Genomic DNA, 19,001 nt, shown 5'->3' with positions numbered 1-19,001 from the left:
TTCTTAAGCTGAAGACAGGGTACGTCAAACAATGATGTACAGTGTAAACAATCAGACAACAAGACGAGCCATGTGAACCGGTCTATTAATAAACCAGAGAGGCAACTGGCATTTTCGCCATGCATGTGTTTTTCATACGAGGGTAATTCTGCCGGCTATCCGCACACGCAACTAATGATATAACGACCCCCTCTGGAGGCACAGAGGGAAGACCCTCTCTCTATCTCTCGAACACGGATGAGATTTCATACCTCCTTAGATACCGACTTTCAGCCCGTTGCCAAGGAGAACCGACCACAGCTTGTGAACTACCCATCAGATGAAAAACGAGGCGAAGACCTCGCTGCGAGTTTTAAAACGTCGTTACAGTTTTTATTCCGTGATAAGGACGTGTGTGATTTGGGCAAACTGGTAGTTATATCATCTTTAAGAGCAGAAGTTATCGAAGAAATACGATATTTCAAGGTTCCATTTTGAGCGAGAGACGTTGGAGATATATCCGGATGACTCGATGATGCAGACGAGAGTTTACTCATCTCACGAGATCAGACGAGACTAGCGAGGGGAGCAGACGACAATTGGCCACTTGGGATACTGCATGAATGGTTGCTGCCGCCAGTGATGGCGAGGAACTGACCACGATGTAAAGACAGAAGGATCACTCAGTTTTCTCACCATGTATCAGCGACGTAACTCTCTTTCTAGGGACCTGGGGTATTATAACGTAAGTGTTGATTTTGTTTTGTGTTTATCCGCTGTACATCTGTAGGTTTAGAGAACACCTTGCCTCGCTGTCAGAGGTTGTAGACACATTCGATTAGTGGTTATGCCCGGAAGAGGTGCTACTCCGCATCTGCGCTCCTTCCTGGAGCAGTAATTAACACAGGACTACTATTTCTTTCATCTTCAAGCCTGTGGAATTGGAAATGTCTCTATTCAATTGAAGGAAGAATAGTTTATTCTACGCAGGCCAAAGTAATGGATAAAATATGTTTACTCACATTGTCGGTTTGGGCCATGCACGACGCCGTTAGTTTATAAATTTGAATATAGTTAGTAAGTAATATTTTAGTCCAATTAAGGCTATTAAGCAAGATCAAGTTAAAGAAAAGTTTTAATTAAAGTCTTGGAATTTTTTCGATGTATAGCAAGTTGATACATTGAACCTTACTCCACTACACCAGTAATCAGACTCAGATCTCACGCTAGTTTGTGTAGGTAATAGCTAGGTCCTTTCGTATCCCTATAGTTTCATGATCCGGTAGTTTTGTATCCCTTCTGTGTTTTCGTAACCACTAAGCAAACGTAAGAACGGTACCTATCTTGCCCAAGTGTAAGTGTATGCTTTTAGGAACCTGTCTTAACACCGAACTTGCCTCTAATCTTAATAAAGTTGTGTAACGTCTTTATGTAACTATATCAGCGACATTGTTAAGCACAAATGTATTTGATTGATTGGTTTGTTGCTTAACGCCGCACTCAGCAATATTCCAGCTATATGACGGCGGTACAAATGTATTTGATTATATATGACGCTTATGAGCCACTTTAACTTCTTGTGAAAATTGGCCAAAACAAAATATAATCTCCAACTATCTAGCCAGCCGCTACATAATCAATCCGGCTACCGAAGCCACCAGAAAGTAACGAAACTTCCGGCGTACGAAATCACACGGGACCTTTGAACATATATAGCAGGGACCAGTGACCAAACACTATTTACACTGGAATCTATGATATGTTTAGCTGAGGAATGAATAATATAGGTCTGCCCGACTTCCCCTAGTTTCTGTTTTCCGAGCTAGAGCAACCAGCTACATGGATATATAACCTTAGCATTTCCACAAGGTTGATGTGCTAGACTGTTAACTGATATAGGAGTGAGAAATGAATTATACCACCACACTTTCCTGTTACCTTTTCGTCAGCTGATTTTTTTGTGTTCCAAAGATTATTGTACATGGATGCTGCATCTATCTGAACTGTGCGCGTGCGGGAGGGGGAGGGGGAGGGGGTGGGCGGTGGTTTGTGCCTGGCTTGTCATGTTACATCACTACATCCCCACGTGCCCCCTACACATGCCTATCTGTCAGTTGCGCCACACTGCACATCAGCACATGCAGTGGAAAGTATGAAGCATTTAACCTTTGAATCAACATCAATAGAGTTCCTCTTGTGGAAACAGAAAGGACATAGGCATCAATGAACCCCTAAGGCATCAATGAACACCTATTGTATTATATGCCTAAAAATCTTGAAAAGGAAACGACAAAAATATCAGACATGTCCCCTGGTCCGTTAGTCCGAGACTACTGAAAAATTAGAGAGACTAGTTGTTTTCTCCCAAAATCTAGTTACTTTGCTCTAGTCACTAGTCTTAAATGAGCTTCGGACTAGTTGGGTATGACGAATGGTGTCTACCCCTGAATACGTACTCAACTATCTGTGGCAATGTGTTTACATTGGCAGATGTATAAATGAGGAGCATATGTATCGACAGATACCGATATGGTCTCTGGTATCGATATCCAGATGGGCATTACAATATCGGGACTCAAAGAGCGGAAGGGAATCATTTCTAGGATACCAAATTTTGAAATGTATGTAAAATGTATCTTTTGCAGTTTGATAGATCTAAGAGTATTCAGGGAAGTTTTCTAAGACGGGATACATATTACCGGGTTATATTGCGTCAGTCGGGCAAAAAGAAACAGTATGATGAATCAAACCATTTTATCAGAGACAAAACATGAAAGTAAGTATAATCCCGCGTGCGTAACACGAGAAAAAACGATCACCTTCGAAGACAATGTTGGTGTAAAGGTTTTTCCAAGAATTAAACAGTTCTGCACATTTAACGGGTGTAATTATGACACCAAGACCCCTGTGATGATGTCGTTGTGACGATGCCAGTGGGTGCCAGACCCCCCGTGAAGCACTGACGACCTCAGCCCCCAGTACGCATAGCGATGGATATACCATTGCAGCAGTCTACCACATGTGCTGACCCCACCCCCGCCCAGCTCCCCCTCCCCAACCCTCCCCCTCTTTGAGTCGCGATACTGTAATGCGCAGTTGAATACCGTTCCATATGCTCCTGGAATGTATCTTTTATTCATATGCCAATGTAAACACAGCGATACAGGTTTGTGGGTACATATTGCCTAATACCTATCTGTGTGAATCCATTTGGATTCCAGTAAGTCAGACACTGAATCATTTTCTGCGACAGTTGTCTTGTTTGAGGATTCGATCTTGTCTGCGTAATGGTATTTTTTTAGAAAGGCTATTGTCAATCTAAGGGACCATTTGATATTCTGGGGTGGGAGCTGGCATTTCTTCTCGCTACACCTGCAAAACCAGATATGTCTTTAACTAGAACTATAAGCCTAAATATATTTTGTCTTAATGTGAGCTTGGAACATTGCAACTTTTGTGGCAGACCAGTTTGAACGGTATGAAGGTCGCGCACACACACACACACACACACACACACACACACACACACACACACACTCTCTCTCTCTCACACACATACACACACACTTCTCTCTCACACACACACACTCTCTCTCACACACACACACACACACACACTCTCTCTCTCTCTCTCTCACACACACACACACACACTTGAAAACGTGTTGAGGACGTCGTATCTACTGGCAACAGTTACACTTCTCCATATATCCTTTTTGTTATTTTTTTATAACATGTAAATAAACGAAGTTCATAAACACCAGCAGCACACTCGCAGACACAGCAGCGCTTGTGTGACGAGCAGTTAACTGTGATATAAAAACACAAAACCCTTTTTACTCCATGTTCTTCTTCTGCTAGCGCTACTGGCAATGACATGAACGTCCGAGCTGCTGGCAACTGCCCAGGTATCGAGTAACGATTCCCGTTGCAATAATCACTAGAGCTATAAAGCAGATTCTGACATTTGGCTCCAGGTTTTTGCCTAACATGCGAATAATTGGCATTTTGTCGAGTCTAGCGTTCATGGCGATACAGTTAACATCAGGTGGGGAGAGCGCTATAACCAATAACAGGTGTTCAATACATTTACCTTACAACTAGTCCACTCCCATAACATGGCACCGCTGGGTCAGTGTACCCTCTATACAGATGCATACAGAGAACTCGGGTTAGGATACCAAATGCTCAGCGTCATTGATGGTTTCAAGGAAATGCCACCGGTACTATCAACATAAGTCTCATATTGTTACTGATATAAATTGTTCCAGAAAATGCTTGACAAAAATAATTATGCTTCATTCTAGTGAAAACAATAGATTTTCTGACACAAAAATACATTCTTTCATAACTGTAGCTGAAAGATGTCTTGTCTCCATACAAAATCCCAGCACCCCATATGAAACTATACAGGCTTTTGAAAAACATTTTGTAAAACCAACATAAACCATATGATTCCTACCATGGCACCAATATGTAAGACTAACATCTAGTCTCTGAAATGAACATACTTCACAGAAAAAAACAGTTGTTAAAATTATAGTTATGAAATATATTAAAAAGGAGGCAAACGACGTTCCTCATTTTCATTGATACTGCAGTAATCTAGACTTGCCAAATATTATTATAAATACTATGCCCTTGCAAGGGCTGTATTGGATCTATTTGTTTCAGGGTATGTATGACTACCGGTATGTCTGAAAAGGTAGAGGCAAGTATGTCAAGGAAACTCTACCATTTAGCTAATTCGTAACGTACATTTTAGGTATTGCCTTCTGTTTGAAACGATACACGTTAAAACGCTTACCGGTACACTTCCTGGTAATCTATTACATGCGGAAAAGTAGTAATCCATTCCTTATAACAGGGGCACCTGTTGCATAACATTGTCTTTTATAACACAGATACATGTAGTAATGTGTGTACATTTATAATACGGGTACCCGTAGAAAAATCCTGTATAACATCATTCCATACAGTCGACGTGTAATGGCATTTCAGTTACCCGTTGCGCTAAAAGAGAGAGTGAGTGAGTTAGAGACTGAGTGAGAATGGTTTTAGCAATATTCCAGCAATATCACAGCTGAGGACACCAGAAATGGGCTTCACACAATGTAAACATGTGGGGAATCAAACCCGGGTCTTCGGCGTGACGAGCGAACGCTTTAACCACTCGGCTACCCCTCCGCCCTTTGCCCTATCAGAACGTGTATCATCTGTCTTGATGTATCATCTTTATTGAGTACATGCCGTCTCTGCACTCTGTGGTGTTCCCTTTCTGCGCCAGCTATATTCGGGTTAATGTATAGGATGTAATTCTCCCGCACAAGTCTATTACTGGCATTATTGAAAATGGCTGGCTCAGGTTATGAATCGTATTGCTTTCCAAAATAGACCAAGATTCTTGTGGACAAGGATTAACCATTATCGAATATTGATATGCTACAGTCCTGTCTGGTGCCTCTTCATCTGGTATTAGCCCTCTTGTTTAGGGTCAGATGGCTCTCTGGGTAATGTTCCTGTCAGTCAAATATATACTACTCCACTTTGGTTAGGGATATGGTTTATCTCTGCATACACAAGTGTATATTTAAATTATGACATCTGATTTTCCCTATTAAAAGTTGAGTAGTATAACTCAAATGGACTCGTGATTGAAACATTAACGTTTTTATTATAAAACAGTGAATAGATTGGTGAAGTGTATATGTCATCATACAGTAAGGCCGAATTTAAACGTAACACTGTAACCTCTGTTATATAGTTACGTAAGCTAGGCAATATTTGTTAGTTAAACAGTAAATTAGAAGGCAGGTAGATTTGTGTTATTAGACTTGGTAGGAGCCCAGTTATACCACGACAAGTCAAGCATATCTTTCCAATCTAGCCATGACGTCACTGGCGGTGTCATGCTGGGCTCCTAAGACGGATTTATCACTGGGTAGTCAGAAATACCGTTAGGTCGACCCGCATGAAATGTCAGACTTTATCAGAATGTATGCTGCCACTATGTGCCTTGCATTCATTCAGACAGGTACAACGCATGTGTTTTCTACAGGATTCAGGATTAGACACTCAGACACTGTATCCCTGGCAACAATTACGAGTAAACCCTCACATTAAATGATAATCACGACCCTTAAATTATGACCTTTGTATACAATATATAAAGCCAATGTTACTGAATTCAGAACGTTGTCATTGGCAACAGGGCAACACATGATTTGCAGAACAATGCAATACTGTGCGAAGACTTGCACACGTTTCTGAGGCAATATTTCTTAGCTTAAATCATAATTTCTAGATTATGTAAATAATAAGAACAAGTTGTTCCTATAAGAGACTGGACTATCCTCACATCTAGACTTACCTATCGGGAGGATGGAATGACTACACATCCATGGACTTATCTTTCAGTCCAGGCTTGAAGCGTTTGTTTACATGTAGTTGTGTATTCTACAGATAAATACATCCGTCATTTGTCACTTTGTCAGACAGGTCGTATGAGACTGTACATTACACACGTGTGAGCAGGTGAAGTGCAGTATTTATAAGTAAAGACAGGTGTTTTTGCCAAGGAGTGTAGATCGACATTGTGACTATTTGACATAGCTGTAGACTTTGAAGGATGTTTATCGGATGTTTATAATTTAACGTTGTCTCAAACGTCACAGAAGCACTACTTTATCAATTACATCAACTGCAGATGAAATATGTATAGAAGTTTGACATTTGTCATTATGATGAACAATGCCATAGAGTAAATGAAAAAGCTACATTGAACTTTGTTTCGCTTAACGTTCAACATTCTCGATATTAAATACAGCTTTCGTTTCGCTGTCCACATTCTTTTTAATTAACCCGAACGCAATCATAAGTTTATGAGAAACCACACAGCACTAATTTGAAACCTCATGGGTTAAAATCAAACTTAATCAAGTGCAATAATGGTTAAACTACGGAGGTTTAGATTCCCAAGAACGAAAAGGATTGTAATATTCTGGGCACGTGGTCATATACTATCCAATCAATGACAAGGTAAAGACTATCCTCGATTCTCCAGTATATTACGACAAATACATTGGGCCCAAACAAATCGCTACCATACAAGTAGCTTTGTTTTTATTTATTGATTTATTTTATATTATCGTTATTCAGCTCGTAAACAAAAATAGTGAGTGAGATAACAGTTATCGTTTACTTCATTAGCGGAATTCAAAGCTAACCTATGTAACGTATGGGAGTGAGTGACTGAGTAAGGTGTTGGGTTGTACGCCGCTTAAAACAACATTGTATCAATATCACGTCGGGGGACACCAGAAATGTGGGGAATCGAACAGTGGCATTCAGTGTGACGAGCGAACACTTTACCCACTAGGCTACATCCCCTTTTACGATTGGATTCATTATAATAGATATGGGATATAATACACTGGATAATCGAGGATGTGTACTGACATTGTTTAAAGTTTGACCCGACTGTGAATATGAATAGAAACAAGTACTTAAACGAAAATCAAAGATCTCAAATCAGACTTCCCAGAGGGCTCAGCTAACTGTTTACATTGTCCCAAACACTTTAAGATATTTTATTTGGAACTGATTACGTAAACATGTACCATTTAACTGCCAAATTGTTATATATACATGACTTAAAAACCTCTTGGCACCTGACCAAACTTTACAATAGTCATATATAAAATAAACAAAATACGTTCTGTTTATAATATTTATAAATATGTATGGCTGTATCATAATATTAACAATCACAAGCAATTGGAAGGTGTGTTTTCAAACAAACACAATTCAAATAAGGTTCAAGCAGTCCGCTCTGTGTTAAAACAGTTACCGTATCGATGTGTAATGGTACTTTTCAGTTGATGAAAGTTTGTTTTACTAAATACCCATTGAAAGATTTTATTCGTGAGGCAATGTCGTTATTGTGTCTAGTGCTCTTTTTTACATTCTGACGATTAGAAGTAATGTGTAGAGGGTTAATGGGGTCATGAGGTGTTGTCTTTTTTATTTTGTGTTGAAATACCTTGTGTGTTACTGACAGATCCATTGGACATGTAGATATGCCACAATGAGGGTGGCTGCGAGGGAGGGGGATTGGGGGTGGGGGGTGGGGCTGTATGGAGGCAGTGGTAGCTAGGGCGCCGTGCGAGTTGCGTCTCTTGAGCACGCCTGAAACCTATGGTTGTGGGTTCGAATCCCGGTTCGCCCTGATTATGTTTCTAGGTTTGTCAGCACCATGCCCGTGCTCATGGGTTTCACCAAAGTGATCACTTCGGGCTTTCCTCCCACATCAAGCTGACACGCCGTGATATCACTAGACTACTTTTAAAAGTGGCGTTAAACCCAACTCACTCACCCACACACTCACTCACAATGAGAGGTCATCAGGAACGGGATTATTAGTCACTGTTTCTGACAACACGTATATTGATATCATGTGTTTCTAATTGCGCATGTCTGGGCACCAGTTTCCACTAATATCTCCCCAATGAATGCATGTCTTGTTCGTTTTTGAGTTTCATGGACGATTTTAGACTGGCCTATTGACATGCAACTCTCTTGCTGCAATACTCGCGTCAGGCTGGCGGGCGTTATAGATCGTTATACTCCGACTTGATATAGCACATGTACAGTGTAAGACAGGATCAGTTGCAGCCATCAGCTGCCAGGCAGGACGGTGACAGAGTAGTGCACTGTTTGCTAGGAGAATATTTGGAGCTACTTATATCGAAAATGTAACATGTAATTACTATGTAATGTATATCACATCTTTCGCTCTTACATCGATGTAAGTGTGGTTTAATGCCGCTTATACTGATATTCAAGCTATGTTTAGCTACTAGAGAATATCTGACGTTATTGCTCGGGCATAAACTACTGGCATACCTTCCTCGGATACACGTGTGTGCTAACAACTGAGGGCTACATAACATGTGCGTTTTACAGGGCTTAAGTCGCTTCATCGACATCCTCGATTAGACAGTGGATTATACATCCGTTCTATTATGATATATACCCTGGGCCCATTCGCCCCCATATCATATTCTGGAAAATCGGGTGAATGATCGCAGTTAGTGGCAAATCAGTGACTGACAGCATGAGCAACGATCCATGGCGTCGGCAGAGACACAATCAGCCCTATCACACATTATGACTAACGGGGGTGGGGGTTATTAGTGCAGACTTCTTCCTATGGAAAGTTCCAGGTATCCAAGGGCTTGTTATGATATGTTGCGGATTTTTATGATAATGGTTAATTGAATTGTGTCTCTCATATTCGTAAGTTTTTATTTGTAACAGGTTTCTCACTTGTCTGGATCACTCTGGATCACGACAGAGACCCTTCTTGTAACGTTAAGGGTACAGAACGAATTACGAATTGCCATTATTACGTTGTCGAGGGTTTGGCGATCAATTCGAACTTATGTGTCTTTGATTGCTTAGTTTAAAGACAGCATACGTCATTCCAATAAAGGAAACAACATTGACTTAACTTAAAACGCTGATACTTCCGTAGTCTGTCTTACAGACCCTGATATAAATATATCAAATACAGCCCATGCAAGTCTATAATGTTTGGCAAGTCTAGATTACTGCATTATCTGACAATGAAGAGAGTCTCTGGGCTCCTTTGTATTATATTTTTATGAAGATTATTTAATGCTAAGTCTAATGCTTCCGGTGCAGATGTCTTTTCTCTGTTGGCCTGTTATCTCCCCTTGCTTGTGTTGTACGTCTCCCACACCTAGTCATGTTGGGCCTGGCATAGTCGGTTGATATACAGCTGTTCCGCCGAGTAATTACACACCTCACCTGTCGATAGATGTAACACGCGGACTGGTCAGGGTAGGGCATCTTCTGAACATCGGCAGTAATGACTAGGTTTAGAAGCGAGGCCGATAAGGATTCTTAGAAGACGGATATGTGGGTCGGCGTTATGTTGTTGAACATGGGTATGTCACATCGCCGTCGACAAACTACTATTTAAACATCATACACACTTTTAGAATCTACTTTAGTCATCCAAATCGACTCTTCCTTTGATATACGGCTGCCTCCTTCCTGACAGTTATTGAATGTACTCTTGATATTGGAATAGTTTACGGGAACAGGCTTCTGATAAGAAGCAAATACTGATGGGAATGTTAACTTGTTGGTTGGGTATGGGAACATTAACGTATAAATGATGGTAATTCAAGTTGGTTTAGTGAATTTAAGAACGGAAAGGCATCACGCCCATCTGACAGGTTAACATATTGTCAGTGGAATGTTTTCTCAATAAAAGAGCGTAGTGAATATAAATGCAATGCAGTATTCAAAAGTTGTAACGGTTTGTTCAAAGACAGAGCCTTGCAATGACTATTCCCCTATGAACATTGATGGAGACACATGTTTATGTGACTGTATGGCACTGCTATTATATACAAAGTGTCATTTCGCCTCCTATTCTGCAGGTCAAGTGGAGTTGTTCACCAGTACATCAGGGTCCTTGTGTCTAGTTTGTGCAACCACACATGGGTGCGTTGTGGCTATTTATACTTGCACAGCTTATGTAAATATTAAAAAAATCACTCTATATTCAATGCTTACATCAGTATATAGCCTGCATGGATAACTGCAAGGCTGACTTTCCCAACCATAGATCGCATTGTGTATACACATACATATTCCCTCTCTCCCCCTCTGTACCATCAACTACTGTACCAAAGGCCGCATTGTCCCTGGATCGACCAAACCCCGGGCATTTATCTCTTTGTTTATTTCCTCTTCTCTACACGTGCCTCTCACGCGACTAAACCAACACAGCTGGGCTCAATGATATCCTGGCCGTCAGAAACTAGAATTACCTTGCAATATGTATGTCAATGAGGACATCGGTTGTAAATATAGATAAAAAAAATTCTATATAAGCTGTGTTAATCAGGATAGGTTTGATGATACATTTGACTAATTTTCGGCTTGGTCAATTATAATGCCTCAATTACATGTTGCCAGGTTACTAAGCAGTCGGTATAGAGAAGGTTTACTGTACTCCTTGCCAGGTCAATCTGTGGAAAATGTCAGCCTTTATCTGTTTTGAGCATCTTCCCATATCCCAACGCACACACGTGCTACATTATGCCGACGCTCCTAGCAGTGTCACAGTGGCATGGGGTGATAACTGCTCTAGAGATTCTTGAAACAAATTCAGAGCCAATCCTTATATACAATGCAGATCCCAACCTAACTCCAGACATTATCTGCCTGAAATCGTTTTCATTTTTAATGCACGTGCGTTTTTGTTTTGTTTCTATCTAAGATGAGATTATATGTATTGCTTTACATTTAAGAACAGTTGCGATATTACCTAAAAAAACATGTGATAGCTTGCACAAAATGAGCACGTGCAACATGTAAGTAAAGTTAACTTCAACCACATGCTGAAGATCTAATCTAGATAATACAACACTTGAACACACTAAATCTTGGCTCTAAAACACGTGACTAGTCAATATGAACCATTACTACCATCCCATAAAGCTCCGGGTGTACCATGTACTGCAACCCGATTATCCACGTTGTATCACACAACCACGTTGTTTGACATAAGCGTTGAAGTATAACACACATATCACATAGAACAACATACATTCTACCAGATGAAAACTACACCAGTTATGTAGAGAGGTGTATGGGGTTCGGCGTTATCAGAGAATCAGAGTTGGACAAGCTGCTATAGTCTATAGATCGGCCTCTCTGCTGTGTGTGTACACACCATAGATAAGGTTAGAGGTGTAGGTTCTCACTGTCTTTGTAAGGGGGCGGTGTTTAGTCTGCGGCAGTCAAGTAGCCACTAACATCAGATATACGCTGTATACATGTATACACATAGATTGGGGGTATGTAAGGTCTTCATATTGGTTATCACACAACTGTTCACATCAAATATACGCTGTATATACACATAGGTTGGGGGTATGTAAGGTCTTCATATTGGTTATCACACAGCTGTACACATCAAATATACGCTGTATATACACATAGATGTAATGTTCGTTTGTTTGTTTGTTATTAAACGCCTCACTCAGCAATAATCGAGCTATGTGTCGGTGGTCTGTAAATAATCGAGTCTGGGCCAGACAATCCAGTGATTGATATATCATGAGCATCGATCCACGCAATTGGGATACGATAACATGCATCAACTAAGTCAGCGAGTCTGACCACCCGATCCCGTTAGTCGCCTTTAACGACAAACATAGTCGCCTCTTACGGCATGGGTTGTTGAAGACCTATTCTACCCCGGATCTTCACAGGTAGAGACATGTAAGGTCCTCGTGTCGGTTATCACGTACAGCGTCATAGATCGGATATAGGCTGTATATATACAGTCACACATTTTGCAAATAATACCATCAATTCTTCTCGATTCATTTCTTTAAAAATCTTGAAACCAGAAATATCGAGTTAAGATTAGATTAGATTCTTTATTACAGTATAAAGGCCAAAGGCCCATAATACATTCTTGATTTTATTAACATATACTGCGCTTACGCTAATATAAATATAAGTTAAAGTTGGTCTGTTTTAACGGAATTAGTGAGATGATAACATATACACATGGGTTTTCATCATGGCAATATGGCGCAGTGCAGATGCCGCCCCGTTAGGGAGGGAGGGAGGATGGCGTTACACATGGATACACGGTTGCTATAGATAGAGCCGTACATCTGGCACTCATCTTCCACCTCACTGTGTACAGGGAGCCACGCGACATGCAACCTCTTCACTGTAGTAGGCGGTGTCGCTGGCTCTGCAGTGTACGCCAGATTCCGTTACGGGAACATGATAGAACAACATACAACAACAAACATTTAAGTTAGAATATATTGTTTTGAAACAGAAAGGTATTTTGCGTAGATACATTAGCTTGTGTAGTGTTAAGTATCCAGGCACGATTATACAACGTTATCACAAAGTTGTGGATAATTGTGGGATTGTTAACTTGTGACATAAAGTTCAGTAACGTCTTGACACCATTGTACCACCAGTATCATATGTGCCTATGTTTATTATCGTAAACAAGAAACTATTGTAGGATAATAACTTACAATTGAAATCTAGTCCCTGATATGAAATTATTCCTTTTCAAACCTACAACATATCTTTAGATGGAAAAACTATATTCGAAACAGAGGTCAATAACATCTATGCCCCCGATATCACCTTCGTCTCGTCGCTACATAGATGAAATAATGCCGATGCGACGTTAAATGTTAACTCACTTACTCACATGACCGCCATTTTCAAAGTACAGCGACATAACCCCGAGAACCATATCTCTAAACCAACAGTATTTCAATGTAAATAAGCAAAAACTTCATATAAATATCATCCCTGCCAAGAGTGAGTGAGTGAGTATGTTGACAATTATTAAGATAGAAATCTCCCATATGAATTTTATATTCTTTTCTTCCCTTATTTTGTCTGATGGAACAAACATATTTTTAATCAAGAAAAAGTAAAGGATGGCCCTCGTTCTTTCTTAGATGACTTTGATTGTGCATAGAGCAAGCTCTATATGAGTGTTTGAGTGTGTATGGTTCTACCCTGCTTTTAGCAATATTCCAGCAATATCACGGCGGGGAACACCAGAAATGGGCTTCACACATTGTACCCATGTCGGGAATCGAACCCGGGTCTTCGGCGTGACGAGCGAACGCTTTAACCACTAGGCTACCCGACCGCCCTTCCCTGCCATGAAGTGATGGTGGTATATGACAGTTAGGTCAATCATGAATATAAGTTTATTATAATGCAATATGTTGTAGGGATGTTGCAGGAATTGTTTCTTGGTACCGTTACATACGTTGCAGCATCGTTAAGAACACCGTGCAAGTTAACAAACAAAAATAAAATGAACACAGCAAGAAAGAAACGTTGTGACAACGTTGTAGCAACGGCTTCTTGTTTGCTGTGTATCTGCAAGTGCCACAGTTTAATCAAAAGGTTCACCTGTATAGGTACCGCCAGGGTTTCAAAGATCCCAACAGTTCCGAGACTAACATTTTGTCAAAGACATTCTTTAGTACACATTGGACATTATGTTTAAAAATATTTTACACTTTAATGCAGGTAGTGGAATTTTGCAAGCTAGGCCTACTTTTTGTCATGTAGACTGGTGTTTGAAGCTTGATATCAAATGGAATGCAGATATTCATCAGTGTAGGGCTATGTACAGCCCATGTCAGTGTTTATATCTGCTACACTTTTCACACATTCAGGGTTTGAGATTTCCATAGTTTCCAAAGAGCGACATTCTTCTACCCTCTAATATTCAAGACAGCTTTATCTTTGCCAGCATATTATTTTGCTATAAACCGGTCACGTGACCACGCTCAATATCCTCACCCAATCATTTTAACTATATCTCTAAGTGAAAGTTATTTTGGTTTTACGCCTCTTTTAGCAATATTCCAACAATATCACGGCGGGGAACACCAGGAATGGGCTTCACACATTTTACCCATGCGGGGAATTGAACCAGGATCTTCGGCGTGAACGCTTTAATCACTAAGCTATCCCACCGCTCCTATATCTCTAAGTGATGTGGCTGCTGTTTTCTTCAGTCATGATGCCTGTGTTTTGTCTCCCATCACCCCAGCTGATCTATTTGTTTCCGGGGCAACAAAGTGGAAAGAGACATTTGTGCTCTTTTTGATACTTCTCATTTCGTGCCCTGTAAACTGTCGCTAGGTCGATCTTTATACATGACTTGATCCCGATCAGTGGTCTATCAGCACCATACCGCGCTTGTTGGTTTCACCAAAGAGGTAACTATCATCAGCATACATGATCTTCACTTCGACAAGACCCTCGAAGAACCGGGGTAGAATGGGTCTTCAGCAATGCTTGCCGTAAGAGGCGACTACGCTTGTCGTAAGAGGCGACTAACGGGTGATCAGGGTCGCTGACTTGGTTGATGCATGTCATCGTATCTCAATTGCGCGGATCGATGCTCATGATATCAATCGCTGGATTGTCTGGTCCAGAGACGATTATTTACAGACCGCCGTCACATGGCTGGAATAGTGCTGTTTGCGGCGTTAAACAACAAACAAATCAAATCAAATCACTCCCAACAAGTTGACAGGCAGTGATATGCTGCAATACTGTTTAAAGCAGCGTTACACCAGCTCACGCTAATACATAGCATATTGTTAGCATTAACGGTTATCATAATATTGCATCAATTGTCTGCAAAAGGTTGTTTGCGGTGTTTGCATGTTTGTGACTGTGACGAATACATTTAAGCACCATGCAATCAGACATGATGCTACGCTCTGACATGTCTCCAATTCGCCAAGGAGGCATGTTCATAGTTTGGGAATTCTAGCTATCCCCTCAATGGGGTGTTATAAGGAAAATGGAATGGCTACTAGTGACTACTGATTCATGGTATTCTATAGTAATGCAGACTACTGATTCATGTTATCTTAATGCAGGGACTAATACGCCTCATCATACTCATATTCCCGCTTCTGGTGGTCAGGCATTTTCCGAAGGAATCACAATATTTACAAGAATCCTAGAGTAAACTGCCGAAGTGACCAGGCAGACCTTGACCTCGAGTAATGAAGTGCAAATATCAGTTTCTTTGATCTTTGCCGACAAAAGCATTTATTGGTCAGTGGGAGAAGCGCACGTGCCACGTGCTGATGTATATGAGACAAAACATGACCGGACATTCCCGAAGGTATATCAACATGGCCGCCCATGACCCAATGATGACCCGCTGCTCGTGGTCAGCTGAGCCCTCCTTACGGCCACTACTGACCAGCCACGTGTGTAAATACAAATACAGGAACCAGATGAGTGCTTATATTGTCTGTGTGGTCTAAGCAGCGCCATCTGGCTTTACATGCATATATCATCCTGCGGTGTACAGTATGTGGAATAACACATGTACTATTGAACTTAATTTAAATTATTGTGTTAGACATTCAGGTATGTCAGTGCACATCAATTGAAGTATCGCATTATGTTAAAACAATATAGATCATTCTGTAGCAAAATACAGGGCTCGTCACGGCAAAAACCAAGGTTCGACTCCCCTTGTGCATCTGTGAAGCCCATTCTTGGTGTCCCCTACTCTGTCTTGGCTGGAATGCTGTTCGAGGAGACGTAAAACTAACGTTTCACACGCCTTCAAAATATAGTCAAGTAATGTGTGCAACTCGTAGGGTCTTGGGGTAAATCAAATTATGTATGAATACATGACACTTTTTTACTACTACTTATAATCTTTGTACCGACGCTTCAGAGCTACCTCTTGCTTCTTCAACAGGTGAATACTGAGTAAGCTAACAGAGTTAAAATATACGTAAATTATCATATGTTTACACAAGGTAGGATTAGTGTACATAACAATATAATCACGAAGCCAGATAGATAATCAGGAGAGAAGCCAATTAAGTACAGTGAAGTGATTGGGCTGGGTATAAGGACAAGGAAGTGACAACGGTAACACTGTCCATACGGCAATCAAGTTGTCCCTTTGGGGTGGATTAAAAGCACAGTGAAGTTGATAGATGCCTTGGTCTCTATAATGACTGGCCTTTTCTGTGGATATCAATAGCTTCTTGAAGTGTATTTTTTTTCAAGTGACAGATGTTGGTATCGAGAATATTGGTGTGTTGCCAGGATATATCTAATAAGCAGTATATTGGATGAAATATTGGATATCGCACTCGCTATGAAAGATCCGTTAACTTCCTGAATTAGAGAAATCAACATCAAGTGACTTGACTGAATGTAAAATGTTCATAAATCATATATATGATCTGTACATCAACACGTCTACCACCCACGTTCAAGAATGTTTTGAAACTAAACGGTTTTCCTGACAGCAGCAAAACGATCTTTATCTCAGCGCACCTTGATGCATGGTGACGTCATGTTGTGCTGCACACAAGTGAAATGACGTAACCACACCACGCATCTTTGAGATCAGATACGTATGTTGACAATTCCTGGCCATGTGTTTTATAACAGCCAGTACCCCTCACCCTGCCTAGCCTCCCACACACCTGTCCCGGTAGTTGAGCTCATAATGGGAAGCTTACGTCAGCCATTAGCCTCACCTGACTTCGAGCACATCCTTTTCAAACATTTAATGTATTTGGTCAATGGCACACACAACTGTCATAATAAATTTTAAGTATGAAGCACTTGTATCGTTGATGGTAAGTGTATTGTTTGTCAAGGCAATAGTTATGATGATTTTATGTGGAGTTAGATCTTGGCATCGATGGTGTCTGGAAAACTTAGGCATGCAAATGTACTGTGACCGGTTACGTTAGGTGCTGGTACAGATGGTGTCGGGTGAAGGGAGGCCTGCAAATCGATTGTGACCAGTTAAGTCAGGACTTGGTATTGAAAGTGCCTGGAATGTAAAGGGATTGGTAATTATGGTTTGTTTTGTAGATCTACATGTAGGTATTGGTATCTGTGTCATTCTTGCATGGCAAAGTTATGACGAGCGGTCGGACACATCTTGATGTTATTTATTAAGGAAAAGTAATTTGTCCAGGACTGTATGTTTCATACATGGTATATATATCCGTACGCTATTTGCAGGCAGATAATGATCATATCATTTTAAAAAACATACGTGCACATACAGCGAAACTTTGAAAAGGTTTTTTTTCAAAATGTGATGCCAGTGGAGAGGTATTAATGGGAGATAACTCCGACGCTTTTAATTATAGTTATTGTTTGAAGCGGAGTACAATCTGCATTAGGCTCCACGAAGAACATTGGATAGATAAGAACGCTTCAAAAGCATGCTCTTATTGTGCCAGTGTGCCTGGTGTATGAAATACATAACATAACAGTCCTATCGAATATAGGTCTAATCTAAACATCATTAACAGTAAGGGGGTATCAAAAATTATTGTAGTAGTGTTTTATTTGTCTTTTAACATTCAAATCCTACACAAATTATCAAAAACATTGATAGATTCCATATGCTTTTTATCTACCGCAAACTTGGCGTTTCTCTTACATCAGTTTCATTGGTTGGAATATCTGATAACGCGTCATAGGGTATGCCCTGAATCTTTCTGAAGAGTGAACCAAGCGCCGCACCACTTTATCTTGTATAGTCGTTGAGAACTCTCCACACACTCGTCGTTAATTCTCCCGTCGATCTGCGGTCTGGAGATAAATGCCACGAAACATTACTCTTACAGTCTATTTCTAATTTTGATAAGACAAACTCAATGTATAAATCAACTGTAATCAATTTATTCTTTGAAGTGTTCAGATAAGAATGTTGAAAAAAGTAATTTTGATTGATACTGTAAGGTCACGTGGAGACAGAAGGGGTATAAGTGATGGTATCACATGGTATAAGGTTACATAAAAAAGGAGGGATATAACTAATGACATCACATAATATACAGGGCACCAGGTTTTATTTAATGCAAACTGGTGAATGAGGTCTATTTAAAACGTAAACATGCAGTTTGTTCTTTATCATGAGTTAGTCATGAGTTATGTAATACTATTAAGGCATCTTTCAGATAAACCCTGGTGTTAATCTTGTGTTACCGCCTTGACGATAGTACTGACACGGGTCTGAAATCAAGTACATCTTCATATAGTTTCTCTGTCGTGAAGGTTTTTGTTCGATGAATGTTTGGAGTATTCAATGTTTTGAGGTAGATTTGTTCCAACCTATTGATGAAAAACAAGCAATGCCTCTCAAACCTGAATCTGGAATTGTTTTTTCTGTTATTGCACATTTATATGACTTCTCGATAAAATCTCATATGTCGGTTTTCCCAACTTGCCTATCATTTCTAGTATCTGGATCGAGACAATGAAGGTCGGTTGTAATAGTCCCTGCTTCCTGATTCAGTACTTCAAACATGTCTGTTTGCATGTGGCCGTACGTAATATGATATAGATACTATTTCATATACAATGGTATGTGATACAGCAACAACAGATATTCACAG

The 19,001-nt window shown here is 40.3% G+C and overlaps 1 protein-coding gene across 6 annotated transcripts in view; it reads left to right on the top strand.

The window, feature by feature from the left end:
- Positions 1-471: 471 nt before the first annotated feature.
- The window catches only part of LOC139454421 (FH1/FH2 domain-containing protein 3-like), a 135,743-nt gene continuing 117,213 nt past the window's right edge, over positions 472-19,001 (top strand). For 3 of the 6 annotated variants that reach the window (XR_011652456.1, XM_071236115.1, XM_071236116.1), the window contains exon 1: positions 473-724. Coding sequence is in view for 5 of the 6 variants with exons in the window: in XM_071236115.1 (XP_071092216.1) it covers positions 677-724 (48 nt within the window). In the remaining variant the exon portion in view is untranslated. Of the gene's footprint in view, positions 725-19,001 lie in introns of all 6 variants that reach the window. The other 3 variants (XM_071236114.1, XM_071236120.1, XM_071236121.1) reach the window with 3 other exon arrangements.

The sequence above is a fragment of the Haliotis cracherodii genome, unplaced genomic scaffold, assembly GCF_022045235.1.
Source record: "Haliotis cracherodii isolate W230 unplaced genomic scaffold, xgHalCrac1.p SCAF_10, whole genome shotgun sequence".
NCBI lineage: Eukaryota > Metazoa > Mollusca > Gastropoda > Lepetellida > Haliotidae > Haliotis > Haliotis cracherodii.
Note: the sequence above shows the minus strand (reverse complement) of the source record. Positions and strands in the feature narration are given on the sequence as shown.